Raw genomic sequence first — 16,636 nt, forward strand, 5'->3', positions numbered from 1 at the left:
GAGATGGCACAAGGAGCAGTGGCTGTACCTGTGGCTGTGATACTGAGCTGAGGGGAGCTGACAACAGAGTCTCTTTCTTTTCCCTCTGCTGGCATCATTAGTGGTGTGAATGTTCACTCATGAAGACAAATGGTTGTTTTGCTGCATTATATAACAATTTTTTTCTGTACTATTGCTAATACTTGCTGAAGGAAGCAAACATCATACCTTTAGGGAAAAAAAGGTGATGACGTTTCCTTCATTGTAAAGTTTACTACTGTCAAAGTTAATACTAGATAAATTTAAAACTAACGTGTAATGTGAGGTGGATCCTTAGAGACTCAGTGGTCAAATTCCATCATGTCTTCTTTTTTCTTTATACTGTGATTGCCAGACCTGTTTGATGCCAGCTATAAACAGCAGCAGTGAATGCCTCTATTTGACCAGGTGTTTTCATGAGAGATGAGATCTGTCATAACTGGATCTGTATGATTACGGAATTCTGTCATATATTGCCATCTGAAATTGGAGCATCACCTTTGCAACTAGTATAAAGTGATTGAAAAGTTGATTTTACTATTGATACTGCAAATAAAATGATGTATTCATTATGAATGACACTTATACAAAATGCAAACTAATAAAATTCTATTAAACTTTTAGAAACTCATTTTGCAAACCAAGTAATTAAACATGCAAAATATGATTTCATTTTTTCTTATCCCATTAAATTAATTGGTATGACAAAAAACTTCTTTGAATAAGAGGTTACAATCAGATAGTTATTATAGTCGTGACATTAAATGATTGATTACCCAACAGACATTTTCTGCTTGCTCACTTTAAGCTGTGAACTTTGCTTACAAAATCAAACCAATTAGGAACTGTGTGTACCTAATACGAACTATTACTTCAATAAACTTGCTTCAGCTTGTACTTCAACGGCAGTGAACAGAAGGCATTAGAGCCGTCGTTAAACATGTCATTTATAGTTACAGAAGAATTCCCACATGTTCAGGCTTAAAGGTGCACAGTCAGAGCATGTATTGTTTTTTATCCTACTAGGAACAATAAAATGGTGGTGCAGAAGTATATAAGCAGCTATACTCGTACATTGTAGCTCTGCAGGTATACACTGCAATAATGCAGTTGCTGAAACACAGGAATTCCCAGAAAAAAAATACAATGCAAAGAGATAATGGAGTTTGTTGGAAAGGTTACAGATCCTTTTATCTATCCAATTCACGATTTTTTCCTAACTTTTCATGTCTGAAGGTTGTTGGGAGCTGTTCTGCTTGATGAAGTTGTCCTCTTTAATCCAAAGCACCCAAGCCCCCTACCCAGTCAGTGGAGAGAAGCTCCTGCTTTTGAAGTCCTCAGAGGGGCCTTCAAAAGTTTAGGCTTGTTTCTGGCTTCTCCTTTCTTCCACTCAGTCTGTTTATGTGACTGTAAATAAAGTGCCATTTACAGACAAAGGTTAGGAAGTGGATTTTTAATTGCCTGACTAATCTTATCATGTTAGGTCACGTGGCAGTCTGTCACCAAAAGCTATTAAAATCCAGATAGTGAATTAGTTTTCCTTATTTCAAGATTCTAAATTATCAAAGTTCATTGCCTGAAGGCAGTAACAGATACTGAATATTCCAGCCTAGAATATACAGTACTTTGAATCTAGATGTTTCAATGATTGGCACTCTTTTAAGGCATAAGAGACCCTCTTATTCTGGCTCAGGCTTAAAATAGGTTTCAAGGAAACTTAGCATTTTCTCTTTTTTTGGCTACAAATGCTTGAATTTCTTGTTCTGAATACTGTATTTAGATAAATGTACAAAATGGATAAAAGATTTCCTTATAGTGTAAGCTCTGTATAAGACAGAGGAAAATGGCAGGAAAATGCCTAGTGTGTTATAGCAAGTATATACGAGCTAGGCCCAAACTAAGTAAGATCTTTGTGAAGTAGATCTAAATATTTAAGACTTGCTAATGATTATAAAAATGTGGAATATGAAACAACTGTGATTGAAATATGCTGAAAGTACGGTTTATCTTATAATGTTCTTGGTGCGTCGGTGTATTTTCCAGCTTGTATACTTTGATTTTGCAAGGCAGTCATGAGCAAGAGACAAAGCTTATCCATAAGAATATTGTCAATGACCTCATGTCTTCAGACGTGTGTTTTCCTGGTTGCTCTTTAGCTCTTTCTTTTTTGCTGTCTTTGAGTAGCTGGCTGGCCAGCAAGTGAGGGTGATAGAGGAAGTTTTGAGAAGGGACCTGCCCAGCAGACACCTTTTCCATTATTCTAGGTGGAAATTCTTGCCCTCAAAGAGCAGCGCTCTGACATTGCGGTAGTGTAAACTGCTTAAAAGAATACAGTCAAGCCCCAGCGTAAATTAGAAAGATGGGTGGAATGGTTCAGTGATTAGATAGGGTGAGAAGCTGGGGAGAAAAAAAGAACATTGCTTCCCTAAGCCATAATGCAGTCCTGAGGAGCTGCAAGGAGCTGAAAAATCCCCAGTCTGGGCCAGGCATTATCTTCGCTCCTTGGAATCAGCCCCCATCTTGGAGAAAGCAGGACCAGAAGAGTGTCCCTGGAAGGGTTGCTGCAGTGCCTGCAGGAGGACAAGTGGGGAAGGGCGACAGGCAACCCGTAGGCCAGCATGTGTTATGTTGGCCCTGTCTGACCTGTGACAGCACCCTAAGGAATTGGAACCAGCAAGGGAGGTTTCCTTCAGGCTGTTGGTTGTGATATCTGTCTATAATTTTATCCAGTTCTGGAAATTTCTGCCCTGGCTGTAATGTTTAAAAACCCCTCACCTCTGACACAGTTCTAAAGATCTTCCATGCATTTGCACTGAGGTTGCCCCATGCCTTTAGACAGAAGACACTTAGCAAAGTTACCACTTGGCTAGCAGTGTGATTTGCTACTGACTGTGAGAGTCAAGAGATTCAAGAGTTTTTCCCTAAGTGCCATTGGATTTGAGGTCAGCCTAGAAATGTTTATCATTCTTGGATACTTCAGGCTTTTCATTCAAAAGCCATCATTTATTTCCATGTCCACCATATAACTTGGAGAGTTACTCTTTTTCTTTATTTGCATGTGGGATGCCATTGCAGTATATTCACCTGTAGACTCTGAGAATGGGGCATTGGTAAATTGTGCTTGATTTCTAACTGAAGATAATATAATTTGGAAAAATCAGACCCAGAAATAAACCTAGGATATCACACAAGCAAAATGGTTTGATAAAATGCAAGTGTATTAGATCACAAAACTCTTCCCTCCCCCCAAAATCCAGACACAAGCTATGAATCTATGTGGTTGTGTTTAATGTCCAAAGTATTGCAAAACACAGGATGATATGTCTGCACACATTCTCTTCCCCAGTCTTAAATAACATGACTCAGGAAATGTATTTATCTCTAAGGATGTTTCTCAAGGAACCATACTTTTAGCAAAGGGTGATTTCTTGCTTTCCAGAGGCTAGCTGCAGATAATGGTTGTTTGAAATAGCTAATATGATTTCCTGTTATGTGTTTGTGGTAAAAAAGTAGTAACTGAGTGAGTAATATTTAGTCTTCTGCTAGTAATGTTTGTGTTTTCTATTCTATGGGAAAAGGTACGGAATTCATGGAAATTTTTTTACATGTTGTGAACTTTCCCTCAAAATTGCAGTGATGATTTTAATATTCAGATTATTGTGAGATGTGATGTTATTATTGTTATTGCTATTACAGCTAAACTACCTAATTGGTTGATTTATGCTGATATAATCCCATTTAACTTCTCTTCCAAAGCTGATGTTGGGACCTGGAAGAGAGTTATGCCAACAGCGTCTTCTGTGCCCAGCAAAACTATAGAAACACTTCAAATTTAAGCTTACATTTTAGAGATGCTGAAGATCCTAGCATCATAGAATAGTTTGGTTTGGAAAGGACCTTAAGATCATCTAGTTCCAATCCCCCTGCCATGGGTAGAGACATCTCACACTAAACCATGCCACCCAAGACTCCATCTAACCTGGCCTTGAGCACTGCCAGAGATGCAGCACTTACCACTTCTTTGGGCAACCCATTCCAGTGCCTCACCACATGTACAGTAAAGAATTTCTTCCTTATATCTAACCTGAACTTCCCCAGTTTAAGTTTTAACCTGTTACCCCTTGTCCTATCACTACAGTCCCTAATGAAGAGTCCCTCCCCACATCCTTGTAGGCCCCCTTCAGATACTGGAAGTCTGCTATGAGGTCTTCACACAGGTTGGCACACGTCTCTTTAAAGGTTCTACATTATAGGAATTATCATAAAGGCTGCTACTTTACTACAGAATGACTTGGACTAAATAACTATGGTGAGGCATATTTTGTGTGTAAACTCATTGTGACTGAGCACACAGGAAGGGAGGGGAAATATGGGGGATGTTGTCTAACCAGTGAGCAACAGTGTGAGCCTGCCTCATCTGTGAACCTTGGACAGTAACTGCACAATGCAACCATGGGTCATGTTTTCTTCCACTGCTGACATTTTTGAGGGGGTTTCCGGAGCCCTGAGATGTTCCTCAGCTGGGCTGTGGCTTGTTCCTGGGATACCACTGCTGTCTCAATCCTGGCACCTCCAGGCTGGGGGAGGACTTACCTACTCCTGGCTTTTAGGGACTGACTTTTTTCCTGCAGTTTCTGTAGTGGACATTCTCCTCAATGTTCACCTACAGCTGTTGATCAGAAAGAAATCAGGTCCTGCAAACTCATGATATTTAGGAGCTAGCCCGCACTTTCAGTATCCCCCCCCCCAGAATGACGTGAAGTGGCATACCCTTATTCCCAGGAACGCAAGTGCCCAAGTAGAAAACAATTAATGCCATGACAACAGCAAAGCGGAGTTTTAGTGTTGAGTATTGTGATTTATTACTGCAGTTATATCTTGCATGTTTGTATTTCTAAGTTTTCCTGTTTAGACAACTGTTCAGACTGTTTGGACTGAAAACAAAGGCTTCTGGAGTGATAATAAAATGACTCAAAAGTGCAGGTTATCTGATACAGTAGAAAATCTGGTTTTTGTTCCAGTCTCTCAAACATTAAGTTGAATATAGACACTAGAATATAAAAATAATTAGCAGTTACATTTTCATTTTTCATTAGCAGTACATTTTCATTTTAATGAAAACTAGCTGGATGTCCAGGCCCAAATAGTTGCCGTGAATGGAGTTAAATCCAGTTGGCAGCCAGCCACAAGTGGTCTTCCCCAGGGCTCAGTACTGGGACCAGTTCTGTTTAGTGTCTTTATCAGTGACCTGGATGAGAGGATCAAGTGCACCCACAGCAAGTTTGCAGATGACACCAAGCTGGGTGGGAGTGTTGATCAGCTGGAGAATAGGAAAGCTCTGCAGAGGGATCTGGACAGGCTGGATTGATACACTGTGGCCAGTGGAATGAGGTTCAAGTGCTGGGTCCTGCATATGGGCAGCACAAAGCCCATGCAACGCTACAGGACTGGGGCAGAGTGGCTGGAAAGCTGCTCATGGGAAAGGACCTGAGGGTGCTGATTGATGGAGCTGAGCATGATCCAGGTTGTGCCCAGGCTGACAAGAGGCCAAGAGCATCCTGGCCTGTGTGGCCATCAGGGCCAGGGCAGTGATCATCCCCCTTTACTGGCACTGGTGAGGCTGCACCTCGAATCCTGTGTTCAGTTCTGAGCCCCTCACTGCAAGAAAGACATTGAGGTGCTGGAGCCGGTCCAGAGAAGAAGCAAGGAGCTGGTGAAGGGTCTGGAGCACAAGTGTGATGGGGAATGGCTGTGGGACCTGGGGGTGTTTAGTCTGGAGAGGAAAAGGCTCAGGGGGGACCTTATCACTCTCTATAACTACCTGAAAAGAAGATGAGGTGAGGTGGGTGTTGGATTCTTCTCCCAGGTAGCATGTGATAGGACAACATAAAGCAGCTTAAAGTTGTTCCAGGGGAGGTTTAGATTGGTTATTGGGAAAAATTTCTTCACTGAAAATGTCAAGCGTTGGAACAGGCTTCCCAGGGAAGTGGTTAAGTCACCATCCCTGGAGGTATTTAAAAGTCATATAGATATGGCACTTGCGGATGTGATTTAGTGGTTGACTTGTTAGTGCTAGGTTAATGTTGGACTCAGTGGTCTTAAAGGTCTTTTTTGAATTTGGGACTCTTTGTACCTCTACTGTACCTCAGCAGGCTGATGATGTGTTTGCTGTGCCATAAGTGTAACTTATGCCTTAAGATGAAAGAGGATAACAGGCCTCTGAATCATATTTCTTGCCTCCCTTCACCTAAAACATTCCCATTTGTAATGCTGCAACTTTTGTTAAGGCAAACAACGAATGAGTCATTGAACTCTACCCACAATATTATAATATGTGTAAAGAGTGCTAGACAAGCATTATGCATGGGCAGATGGGTACTGTATGAGAAAGGGCTGTGTTTTTTCTTGCATGTGTCAAAGGCTACGTTTTATTTTCTTGCACTGGGGGAGCTGGCACAGATGAAGAGCCTTTTTCACTGGGATCAAAATTCTTCTTTAATTGCTTCTGTGATAATCATAATGTTTCTGTTAACAGGCATTCTTCATAACTGCTGTGAAGCCTACAATGTTGGGATACTAGAAGCAAAAATATTTTCTGGTCCATCAAGAGAACAGTTTGGATACACAGTTCAACAGATCATAAATGAACAAGGCAAATGGTAAGATTGAACAGCGTGTTGTATGTCCAGTTAAAGGTTAAGGAAAAAACTGTTGCAACTTACTTTTATTATTCTGCATTTCATTTAAATGTGTTCTGGTTAACTCATTTTTGTATTAGAATAAATACTTACATTATTAAAACAAAGGTTAAAATATTTTAAAGACAGGTGCATTTGAAGGTTCTGGCTTTTTCCCTTTACACTGTGCAATCTGAAATCTTCTGTTAATCTCTTACTTTCAGGTCCAATACACCAGTTTCCTCAGACTCATGATTTCTGTGAAATCTTAACTCATTTCATTCCTTCCTGTTTTGTTACACATTACATATACATGGTATATTTTTCCATTTTAACATTGTTGAGGTAAAACAAATTATTAGGGCTGAGACATTCTAATTAATGTTAATATTAATATTAAAATAAGTGAGCATATATCATTTTGTGTCTGATACAGCATTAAATGTTCACTTCTCAATGGATGGCATGTTTGCTTGTATGTAATAAAAAAAAATCTTAGTAAAGGCCTTGTTTTCTGCTGCATCTCTTCAACCATAAAATTTGACATGAAATCCACTGTTGTCACAACATTGGGCTTGATGAGCAATTAGTAAAATATGTTTAATAATAATGTTGATTTCAAAAAGAACTTAAAAATACTAACCCAGAGTAAGCCCATTTAGTGGAAGACACATTATTTTGTCTTCTGCAGTCTCAGCAACCACAAAGCTTAATGTATCTTTCATGGCAAGGACTGCATTACTATAAATAGTTCTGTTGTACTTAACTACTTTGAGTGGTTATTTGTGTATGCATGGTATTAAGTCTATAGCAGAAAGTTGCACAAGTCATGTATATTATCATAAGCCAAGACAATATTTTGATGCATCATTGTCTGTGGTTTGAAACAGTGTCAGAACCAAAATAGCCACAAAATGGCATTTTTGCTCAAGTGGTGATGGGAGGATAGTAAGTAGCTGAACTTTTTTCAGTAAGAAGAAAGTAAGATGTCAAAATCTGAAATTCATGGAAATGCATTTGAAAATGTATTTTACAGTTAAAGTTTGCAAGAGAACATACAAAAATATCGAGCTGAGATATTTATGCATAGCCGTGCAAAGAGATGCTGTGCAGTTGTGATTGATTGCATATGCAAAGATGTAAAACTACCTAGATGTCACTGCATCTCCGACATTGGTGTTTAACACCAGTGACCAGGAGCAAAAGTAAGAGGAGAGCAGAGCTGTGCCCTCTGAACTGAGAACTCATTGAGTAGGCTCTCAGCCTACCCCCACTCCTTGACTGATGTAGCAGCTTCTCACTGTGTTTCTGCCTGCTTTAGTGGTGTGTTTAGTCACCCATAGATCAGAGCTCTCTTTCTTTGAAACTTCTTTGTAAAGCTATTGAAGGAGCTCAGGAATGTCTGCTGAAGTGAATTGAATGCTTTGGCTCATAGATGGAGAAATTACGTCCTGTGTTTTAGCCTTCTTGTATGTTTATCTACAAGCTTACAACAGGAGAAATAGGTTCCAGGATTGGTCTGAAACCTAGTTCTGTTTTGTATTTCCCTGTTTAATTTTTACTTCTCATAAAACCCCTCCACTACCACTTTCTCGGATCATGTGTGATAGAGTTCTTTCAATTAACTTTGCCTATTATACAGAATCATAGAATCATTTAGGTTGGAAAAGACCTTGAAGATCATTGAATCCAACCAATCTCTTCCCAAGCATGAAAATATTATGAATCTGGCAAACTTCTCTGTAGACAGGCACTTCATTATTTGTTCATTCACTGCACAGTGTCTGATCATAGCTCCAAAAATCAGGGGAAGTCCAGCAGCTCTTGTTTGAGTAACCGTGACTTGTTAGAGACTCTTCAGTGAAGAAAAGGTCTTTTCGGTCTCCCTCTCAAGAAATCACTGAACAACCTTAAAAAAAAGTCAGTCATGGTTTACTATCTTGTTCTCGTCATTTCTAAGCTATTTTCCTCTTTTTCTTTTTTTTTTTCCCCTTGGACAACAGAGCTTTTTCTTGTGTGCAGTATTTAAATTTAAAAAGCCCAACACCACTCAAGCTGTTCAGTGGAGCTGCTTTCTTCTAGAAGTGGTGCAGAGGCTGCAGTCTTTGTGCAAAGACCTTGTTGACATTGCTGAATTAGGAGTAAGATAAACAGTCTGAGCTTTGCATAAGAACGGCATGCTGCTTTCTGTTAGAGGGAAGTGTTTATCACTGGATACTTTCACCGAGACCATCGTTGTGCACCAAGAATGTGAGGCGCTTGAAAATGTCTTTCAGGCACAGTGGGGCTACATCAAATGTTGCTGGAGTAGCATCTTCCTCCAAGGGAGAGGTTATCCAGAATCTGAGATCTGCCAGAAATTTCATCACTTCCTAGACTTTGCTTCTGTTAACAGAATTACATGCTGCTATATCAAATACAGCTTTAAAAATCCTCCTATACTCTCTCAAAGATTACAAAGGAGAGATACAGAAAAAACCAACATTACAAAGGAGAGATACAGAAAAAACCAACAGATGCTAGTTACGTTATTCAGCTGTATTTCTGGGAGGTACATCTCCTGAGGCAATAAGAGCTATGGAAAATTATAGAGGAAAATCTTTGCAGAAGCTGGGATTCAGACAGTGGTATGTTACCACTTTTGCTTGAAGATGAGTTCAGAGAGAGATGGAAGACAGTCAAACCAGCAGCATAGGGCTATAAAGGGGACTTGTACATGTTGGAAAGCCACGACTAACCAGCAAGGGAGCCCTTTTTGTTTAGAGTCAGATGATCCAGGATAATTGGACACTGAACTGCTGTGCACTGATGAGCATTGATGGCATGTGAGGCTCATAAATAAGGGCAAGCTTGCAAGTCAAGTACAGCTCAAGCTTTTCACGGTGTCTGCTGGGATTTTCTAAACAGAAGCTCTTTAATGAACTCAAGGAAAATTGTGAACACCAAAGAAACATGTCAGTAAGAAAAGTTTAGGCAGCCCATCACACAAGTAATTACAGAAACATCATTCAGTTTACACTCTCTTTCTCCCTGTCATGCAGTCATCTGTATTTGAGCCTTAAATTGAGATGGAGTTCTGTCATTTTATAAACACAGTATTTTAGAAATGCGGATTGTACCCTGTCAAGTTTGTCTTGAACATGCATGCCCAGAACAGAAGCTGATACTACATTCTGCAAAGACAGCAGTACTTACTTCATGCTGATACTTAATTTTATAGCTGTCCCAGGTGAGGAAGACTGGATAACAGTATATAACTAAATGCATTGTTCTACACAAATGTGTCTTCAGTCTGTGGGTACATCTCACAACAGTGCTAAAATCTCAGACTGCTGCTGAGGAACTGGTTGGTATCAGGTTGCAGTCACCCTGCTCAGTTGTGTCTGTGTGCTTAGGATTTGGATTTTTTAAATTTTGTTTTGGAATTTTTCATGGGATTTTTCTGAAGGATCTTGTTTCATTCCATATCATGTCAGTAATGAAACTTTATGCTGCCCTTACTGATGTATCACATAATCACTCCACCACTAAAGAGTTTTAAAAGTCACGACATACTTCCCACTAGTCCTCACAGCCCAGCAGCCTTTTTCCTGAGGTGGTGTGCTGCCTCTTCAGACAAATGAGTTATTTTTGCTGAAAAGACACATTGTGTAGGAACTATTGTTGAAATCAATACATTTTAAAGCCTTATAATTTTAATGAAGAGGGTAAATTCTGCCAACTTTTTTTTTTTTCCTTTAAGAAAAGCTGCTATTGTTACAGTTCTGTCTTTTCAGTCCCAGGACCACTGCCGAGTTCTTCATCCAGTTTTTGCTTAGTCTGATTGCATGCCTTACAGTTTGCCTTTTCACTGCTCAGAGCAGCTCTGACTTCTGTCTTCAAGACCTTTCAAGTTTGTCAATTAAATTCTCTTGCCATAGCTCACTGTAGTTTTTGAAGCTTTGAGTATTTTGTTCAAAAGATTGGAAGTTTTAGATGGTGAGAAGTGGTTTAGGGTGTGCAGAGAATCATCTATAAGAGTGAAGAGTTTTCTGGTTTTCATATTTATTCATCACTTCCTGTAATTGTAGGGGAAAGGGCCAGATGATTTAAGAGGTCCTTTCTACTTCTGTTTTCCTATTTCCTATTAGCCATCTTTGTGTTTGGAAAACACATGAAAGAGCAAATGCATGAAAAGGAAAGAAAAAAAAAAGGAAACAAGAAAATATAAAACTTGCTCTGACAACAGCTGGGAATTCAGCCCTTCGCCATGAATTCTGATTTTGTTTTCTGCTACATCACACTTTGCCAGTTACTAGCTTTGTCATGGTGTAATTTCCCAGAAATAATTCCTGTTGCACTTTGATCTGCCACTCCTGCAGCCTGTGTGGTATGGCATTGCTGCTGAACTTTATTTGACTTCATGTAGTCCCATTGCATTGTGTACAGTGTTGGAGACTTATTAAGGAGCTGAATAGTAAAAACAGTGGCAGTGTTACACACTAATCACTATAGTATTGTTTTAAGGCAGTCTACATGGACACAGAAGAAAGTTTTATAAAAATAAAACTGAAAATGCTGAAAAGGCTGAAAATGACCCTTAATTAATACACCATACATTATACAGTTTATTTGGAAACAAGCATTTTCAAGTATTTTAGTGTTCATTTCTTACATTCTTTCCTGATCCCTTCTGTTTCATTCTGCTTTATGTGCATCCTGTTTAATCACAGTAAAAAATACTTTGTAGTTAGCAGGATGCTAGCCAGATACTCTTCTGCTTTCTTCACTTCTGATGTTTCAGAAAGATACTCATGCATTTTCCCTAAGCAGTATTGTGTAACTCTCTACTGTAATAGTTAATGTTAATTTTCAAAGGCAAGTAGAACTTGCTGATTTTTAATATAGATTAAGGATAGTATTAAGATAAACTAAGGCTCAGGATATGAAAGAAATAATAATTAAGTTATTTCCTAGGACCTTTAAGTTTGACAGTTAATTAATACCAAATATATAGGACTAGGCTTTGCAAAAATTGGTTAGTAACTTTTTCTCAGGAGCGTATTGATGGCAGGATAGGCTAATTAACTCAAATAAGGGAAAGGAGTTAATTGTTCATTTCTGAAAATCACAGTGCCAGTAATAATTCTAAGTGTTAAATTCTGTGTGCAGGGTGGCATTTTTTGTCTTACAGTATAGTTCTAGCATTGAGATTTCTTCATGCTACAAATCTACAAAGAAAGCTAATACAGCAAAAGGGAATACAGTATAATAAGTTGTGGTAAATTATGAGGAGTGCAAGCTAAATGAAAGACAAAATTTAAGTTTGCTTTGGACACAGTTGGCATAGATTTAGGTTTGGCTTTTAGATTAGAAGAGCTTGCCTTGTTTGGCTTACATTTTTCTGTCTGTACCACACAACAGCTAAAAGGGTAGTTCTAACAAAAGTAAAATTGTTGTGAATATTGAGTCCTAGAAGTGGATTTGGTATAAAGAGTGATAATTCCTTGTTTTAAATAGATGTTTAAGTTAGAATTAATGTTGAGGTTGAGGGAAACATGAGTTTCAGAGGTTCCATTACTGCTTAGCAGCTTAAGGCCGACAGAGTGAGTATACTTATGCATACTAAAAAGGGAGAGAATTGCTTTTTCTGAACTCTGTGGATGGCGTTTGTCTCCAGACGGAGTGGTGCATGGATATTTCCAAGATCTGTTAATGTCATTCTTTGAACAGTATCTGTCCTCAGGCAAGGACTCTGAAACACATTTGCCTTCCGGGAACTTAGAAAAAACATGCAAGTACTTGTAAATATACAGTGCAATGTTCAGCTTGACAGTTAATGAGGAAAAACTGTTCCAGTGTCAGATATTACACATGCAAGTGCTGCCATCCTTTTTGAAACTCTTGTGTTTCCATGAAAACTGTTAGCTCTTTCTCTCTCCAATCAGCCCAGTTAGTGTTTTGTAACAGTAATTACCTCTATAGTCCCTAACAAGGGGGAAGACTATATAGCATGTTTTCCTCCTGACAATCACTACTGACCAGATCCAGTCCTCTGTGTCACTGTAGGTGTTTGCTGGTTGCATCATCTCTTGGTACATGATTGATGGAATAGTTTCTCATGAATCCTGGTTAGTCCTCAGCTATGATGGTTCTAGTTTCCACTGTGCAGAAAAGACTGTATGCGTCAGAAAGTAGAAAGAATATAAGAAGCTACCTCACAGCTAGTGTAACATGCAATGGTTTTATGTAGAGAGTTATTTATATGAATATGAATGGCATGTTTAGAGATGCTAGAAGTATGCAAAATCCTGTTCCTGCTGCCTGTGTAATCACTGTTTTTAAACAAAGTAATTTAGAAGGCAGTAGGTATTTTTAAAATATTCTGATACACATGAAATTTCATCTGAATTTATTCCGAGCAAGGCTTTAAATGAAGAGGTGGACTTTGCACTCCTAGGGTAGCAGTTGGACATTGTAATCTTAAAGGTCTTTTCCAATCCAGCTGTTTCTATGAAGTAAACTAAAATAGGCAACTAGCAGTATTTTCTTAGGGAAAGCTAAGGATGCAAGCTCTTTCTTGTGCTTCTGAAACGATGTGTTTTTATCAAAGCTGTTTTATCCAAACTAATTACAAAGTTGCAGCAATAAAATCAGAGGACTTCTGAAAAGTTTGTATGATGTATAAGAATTGTTTTGAAATATAACAATGTGTTCTTTTAATAGTGCAAGGTTATTGCATTGAAATTATAGAATCACAGAATGGTTTAGGTTGGAATGGAGCTTAAGTTCATCCAGTTCCGACCCCCTGCCATGGGCAGGATCACCTTCCACTAGATCAGGTTGCTCAAAGTGCTGTCCAACCTGGCCTTGGACACTGCTAGGGATGGGGCAGCCACAGCTTCTCTGGGCAGCCTGGGCCAGGGACTCACCACCCTTACAGGAAAAAAATTCATCCTGATACCTAATCTAAATCTACCCTCTCCCAGTTTATAGCCATTCCTCCTTGTCCTGTTACCACCTGTACCTGTAAAAAGTCCCTCTCCAGCTTTTTTGGCTTGTTATCTTGCAGCTACTTACAAAATTCCAGAGAACAACAGTTTTGCTTTTAGCAACCTGTTGACCTGTCAGAAAAGATGTTTTCTTGTGATACTCCATATTCTGTGCTGGAATCCCATTGCTTGTCCTCTTACTGTCCCATAAATGAATTAAGTATAACCATAGACTAATCTGTATGAAAGGAAAGCCATATTGCTGCTGGAGCAAAAACCCAATCTCTGCTTTCTAATGAACTGTTTCACTTTTTTTTCCATATATCTTGAGATCATCTTGTTATAATAATGTTTTTCCTTACCCTTATTTCACTGGACATTAAAATGTATAATGAATTGTCTTTGCCAGCCCTTTGTTGGCCCTATACTATCTGTTGGTTTTACTCTCTCATAGACTTATGCTGAAAAATAGGTTTTCAGGCAGTATTCCCAGCTTTGTGAATGCTTTCAGTAAAATTGAAGTGGTCTTGAGGAACAGATATTGGAGGGAAAACCTCATAGCAGACACAGAAGGGAGTCTGAGAAAACAAATCACTTTGTATCGTGGGCACAGATTACCATAAGTCTTAATTGTCTTGTTCAGGATTAAACACTTCATGCAACAGACTGTTACCACCTGCAGTGTTTTCTTTCTGACTCAGTGTGGTCAAGGTGTGGTAGTGCTCAAGCTCAGACATAAGCGTTTGATTGTTGCTGCGCAGATCCTGCAGGAAATGCTTCTTGTCAGCTAAAATAATAACTCAAAAAGAATAAGTTAACCATTAACTGATGAGACAATAGTTTTTTTTTTGTGTCTCAATTGCCAGTGTATGTTTCAAAATTTGTACGCATCTGTGTGTGTTAGTATCTCTGCTGTATTTCTTCTGACACTGTGACAAACTGTCACAGAAAAAACAGTACATGCATTCGAGGCAGCCTGACCCCCAGAGGCTCCTCCACCAAAGTTGTCCCTGCTGAATCCACTGTATTTACATCAAGTAAAGCTTCTGAGCAGCTCTGGAGAATATTCTCGAGTGCTTTAGGTGCTACATCTGGTAAAAGCCTTTTTATCTGTAGCCTAAAGTGTACTATGCAGTAGTGCTACTGGACTTTTCCAGTGTTATTAAAGACCTAATGAAGTTCCTGTTACTTTAGGTTGTTGGTTGGTTCACCCTGGAGTGGCTATCCCTCTAACAGAACTGGGGATATCTATGCATGTCCTGTTGGTACATCCAAAACCACATGTAGAAAACTGAATTTACAAGGTAAGTTGTAACAGATAATGCCTTGCTACAGTTGTTCAGTGTTTCCTTGGTTTTATACCAGGCCTATATATGTTGTTAAAACTTTTCTTAACTATCTCTCTGTTTGTACATATGTGTGAATGCTTCAAGGACTCACTTCCAGCTGCAGGTGAGACCTGTGTGTATGCAAGCCAAAATTGATACAGGCTGCTGGAGTCAGGCTGGGCTATGCATGTCCTGACCTCTGGTCTCAGCAACAGGTACTACAGCAACTGGGGTCTTTAACCTCGAGCTATGGGCTGGGAGCAGCATGTGTCCCAAAACCAGCTGATGGCATGACCAGGGCTGTGTGTCATGGAGCGCCCCATGCTGGCAGCTGGAGCAGAACCAACAGCAGAATCCACAGGTCGCAGCCCAAGGGACTAGTGGGGGCCTAGGACAGAGACTGCATCTTCCCCAAACCTAGCATCTGTGTGCATGTGCACTAGCAAACTGCTCAGCTGAACCAGCCAATTGAGGGGAGCCTCAGGTCCAGGTATCATACAGATGTGAGGTCCATGCTGGGATGCCCAGGTAGACTTGCCAATGTGGAGTGCAAGAGGGATGAGTGTGTGAGTGCACAGGAAGCCTTTTCTGCAGACTGAGTATAAAATGGGATTCACTTTTGGATACAGTGAAAATATAGGGCAGCAGCATGTGCTGAGATGCCTGTTTTATGTTTATTTGTGGTGCGGATCATTTCTGTTGTCCACCACTCCTTCCACGTTTTTGTCTAAAGCCTGATACTGGATCAGAGGAGTCTGGTGTCCTGAGGAATGTAACAGTAGCTGCTCAGCTGCAGCAGCTCAGCTAGTAAAAAATACACAAAAATACCATTTCTTCCTCCCTGTTCTTAACTCCCTCAAGTGCAGGTCCTGTAAATGGACATATTGAATTCATGTCTATAGCTAACGGTTAGTAAATTCTTGATGAAGATTACCTTTTGTTCCTTTTGTCTCAGAATCATAGGCAGCCATTTGGAAAAGGAATCTTAGATCCTGAGAAATCAAGATTCTGAAAATGAAATCTAACTTACTAAATTGCTTCTATATCTTATTTACTATTCTGTCATTACTTAATCTTTTTTTCTTTCAGCTCTAATAAATATTCCAAATGTGACTGGGATAAAGGAAGTCATGAACCTTGGGTTAACTCTGATACAGAACTCAAAAACAGGAGGATTTTTGGTATGTATCAAGGACATATTCAATACACACAGAAATTCCTGAGGACAATGAAGAGACTAGAATTCTCCACATTTTTTATAAGTCCAAGCTGAATACATTTTATTATGCAGCATAGATCAGTACATATTTTGCATATCTTAAAATATTCCATCTACTGTCATTACCTGTTCAAAAGTCAGGAAAATTATGGAATCTTCCCATCATTTATATAAATATCCTGTGGAAGGACACATAATTAAAGACTCTGTAATGAATCAGACAACATAGACAAGAATATTTCCACCATGGGCATCTCTAAGACAATCTTGTATAGTTCTGGTTACACTTTCAAAAGACAGCATGGAGTCTGCCTCCCTCCATATGCACTTGCACAGAGGCTGTTACTGTGAGATGTTAGCATTTCTTGTTCCATGGATCTGCAATATGTTTTATTTGGTTGGTAAGCTGGAGGATATACACAG

At 39.3% G+C, this 16,636-nt stretch overlaps 1 protein-coding gene across 2 annotated transcripts in view; it reads left to right on the top strand.

The window, feature by feature from the left end:
* Positions 1 to 16,636, top strand: part of ITGA2 (integrin subunit alpha 2) — a 71,331-nt gene that overhangs the window by 14,196 nt on the left and 40,499 nt on the right. Inside the window, exons 2-4 of one of the 2 annotated variants that reach the window (XM_031051654.2) lie at positions 6,554 to 6,677; positions 14,861 to 14,970; positions 16,084 to 16,175. In XM_031051654.2, coding sequence (XP_030907514.1) covers positions 6,554 to 6,677; positions 14,861 to 14,970; positions 16,084 to 16,175 — 326 coding nt within the window. Of the gene's footprint in view, positions 1 to 6,477; positions 6,678 to 14,860; positions 14,971 to 16,083; positions 16,176 to 16,636 lie in introns of those variants that run through there. The other variant, XM_034073289.1, reaches the window with a different exon arrangement.

The sequence above is a fragment of the Melopsittacus undulatus genome, chromosome Z (assembly GCF_012275295.1).
Source record: "Melopsittacus undulatus isolate bMelUnd1 chromosome Z, bMelUnd1.mat.Z, whole genome shotgun sequence".
In the NCBI taxonomy this organism is placed as follows: Eukaryota; Metazoa; Chordata; class Aves; order Psittaciformes; family Psittaculidae; genus Melopsittacus; species Melopsittacus undulatus.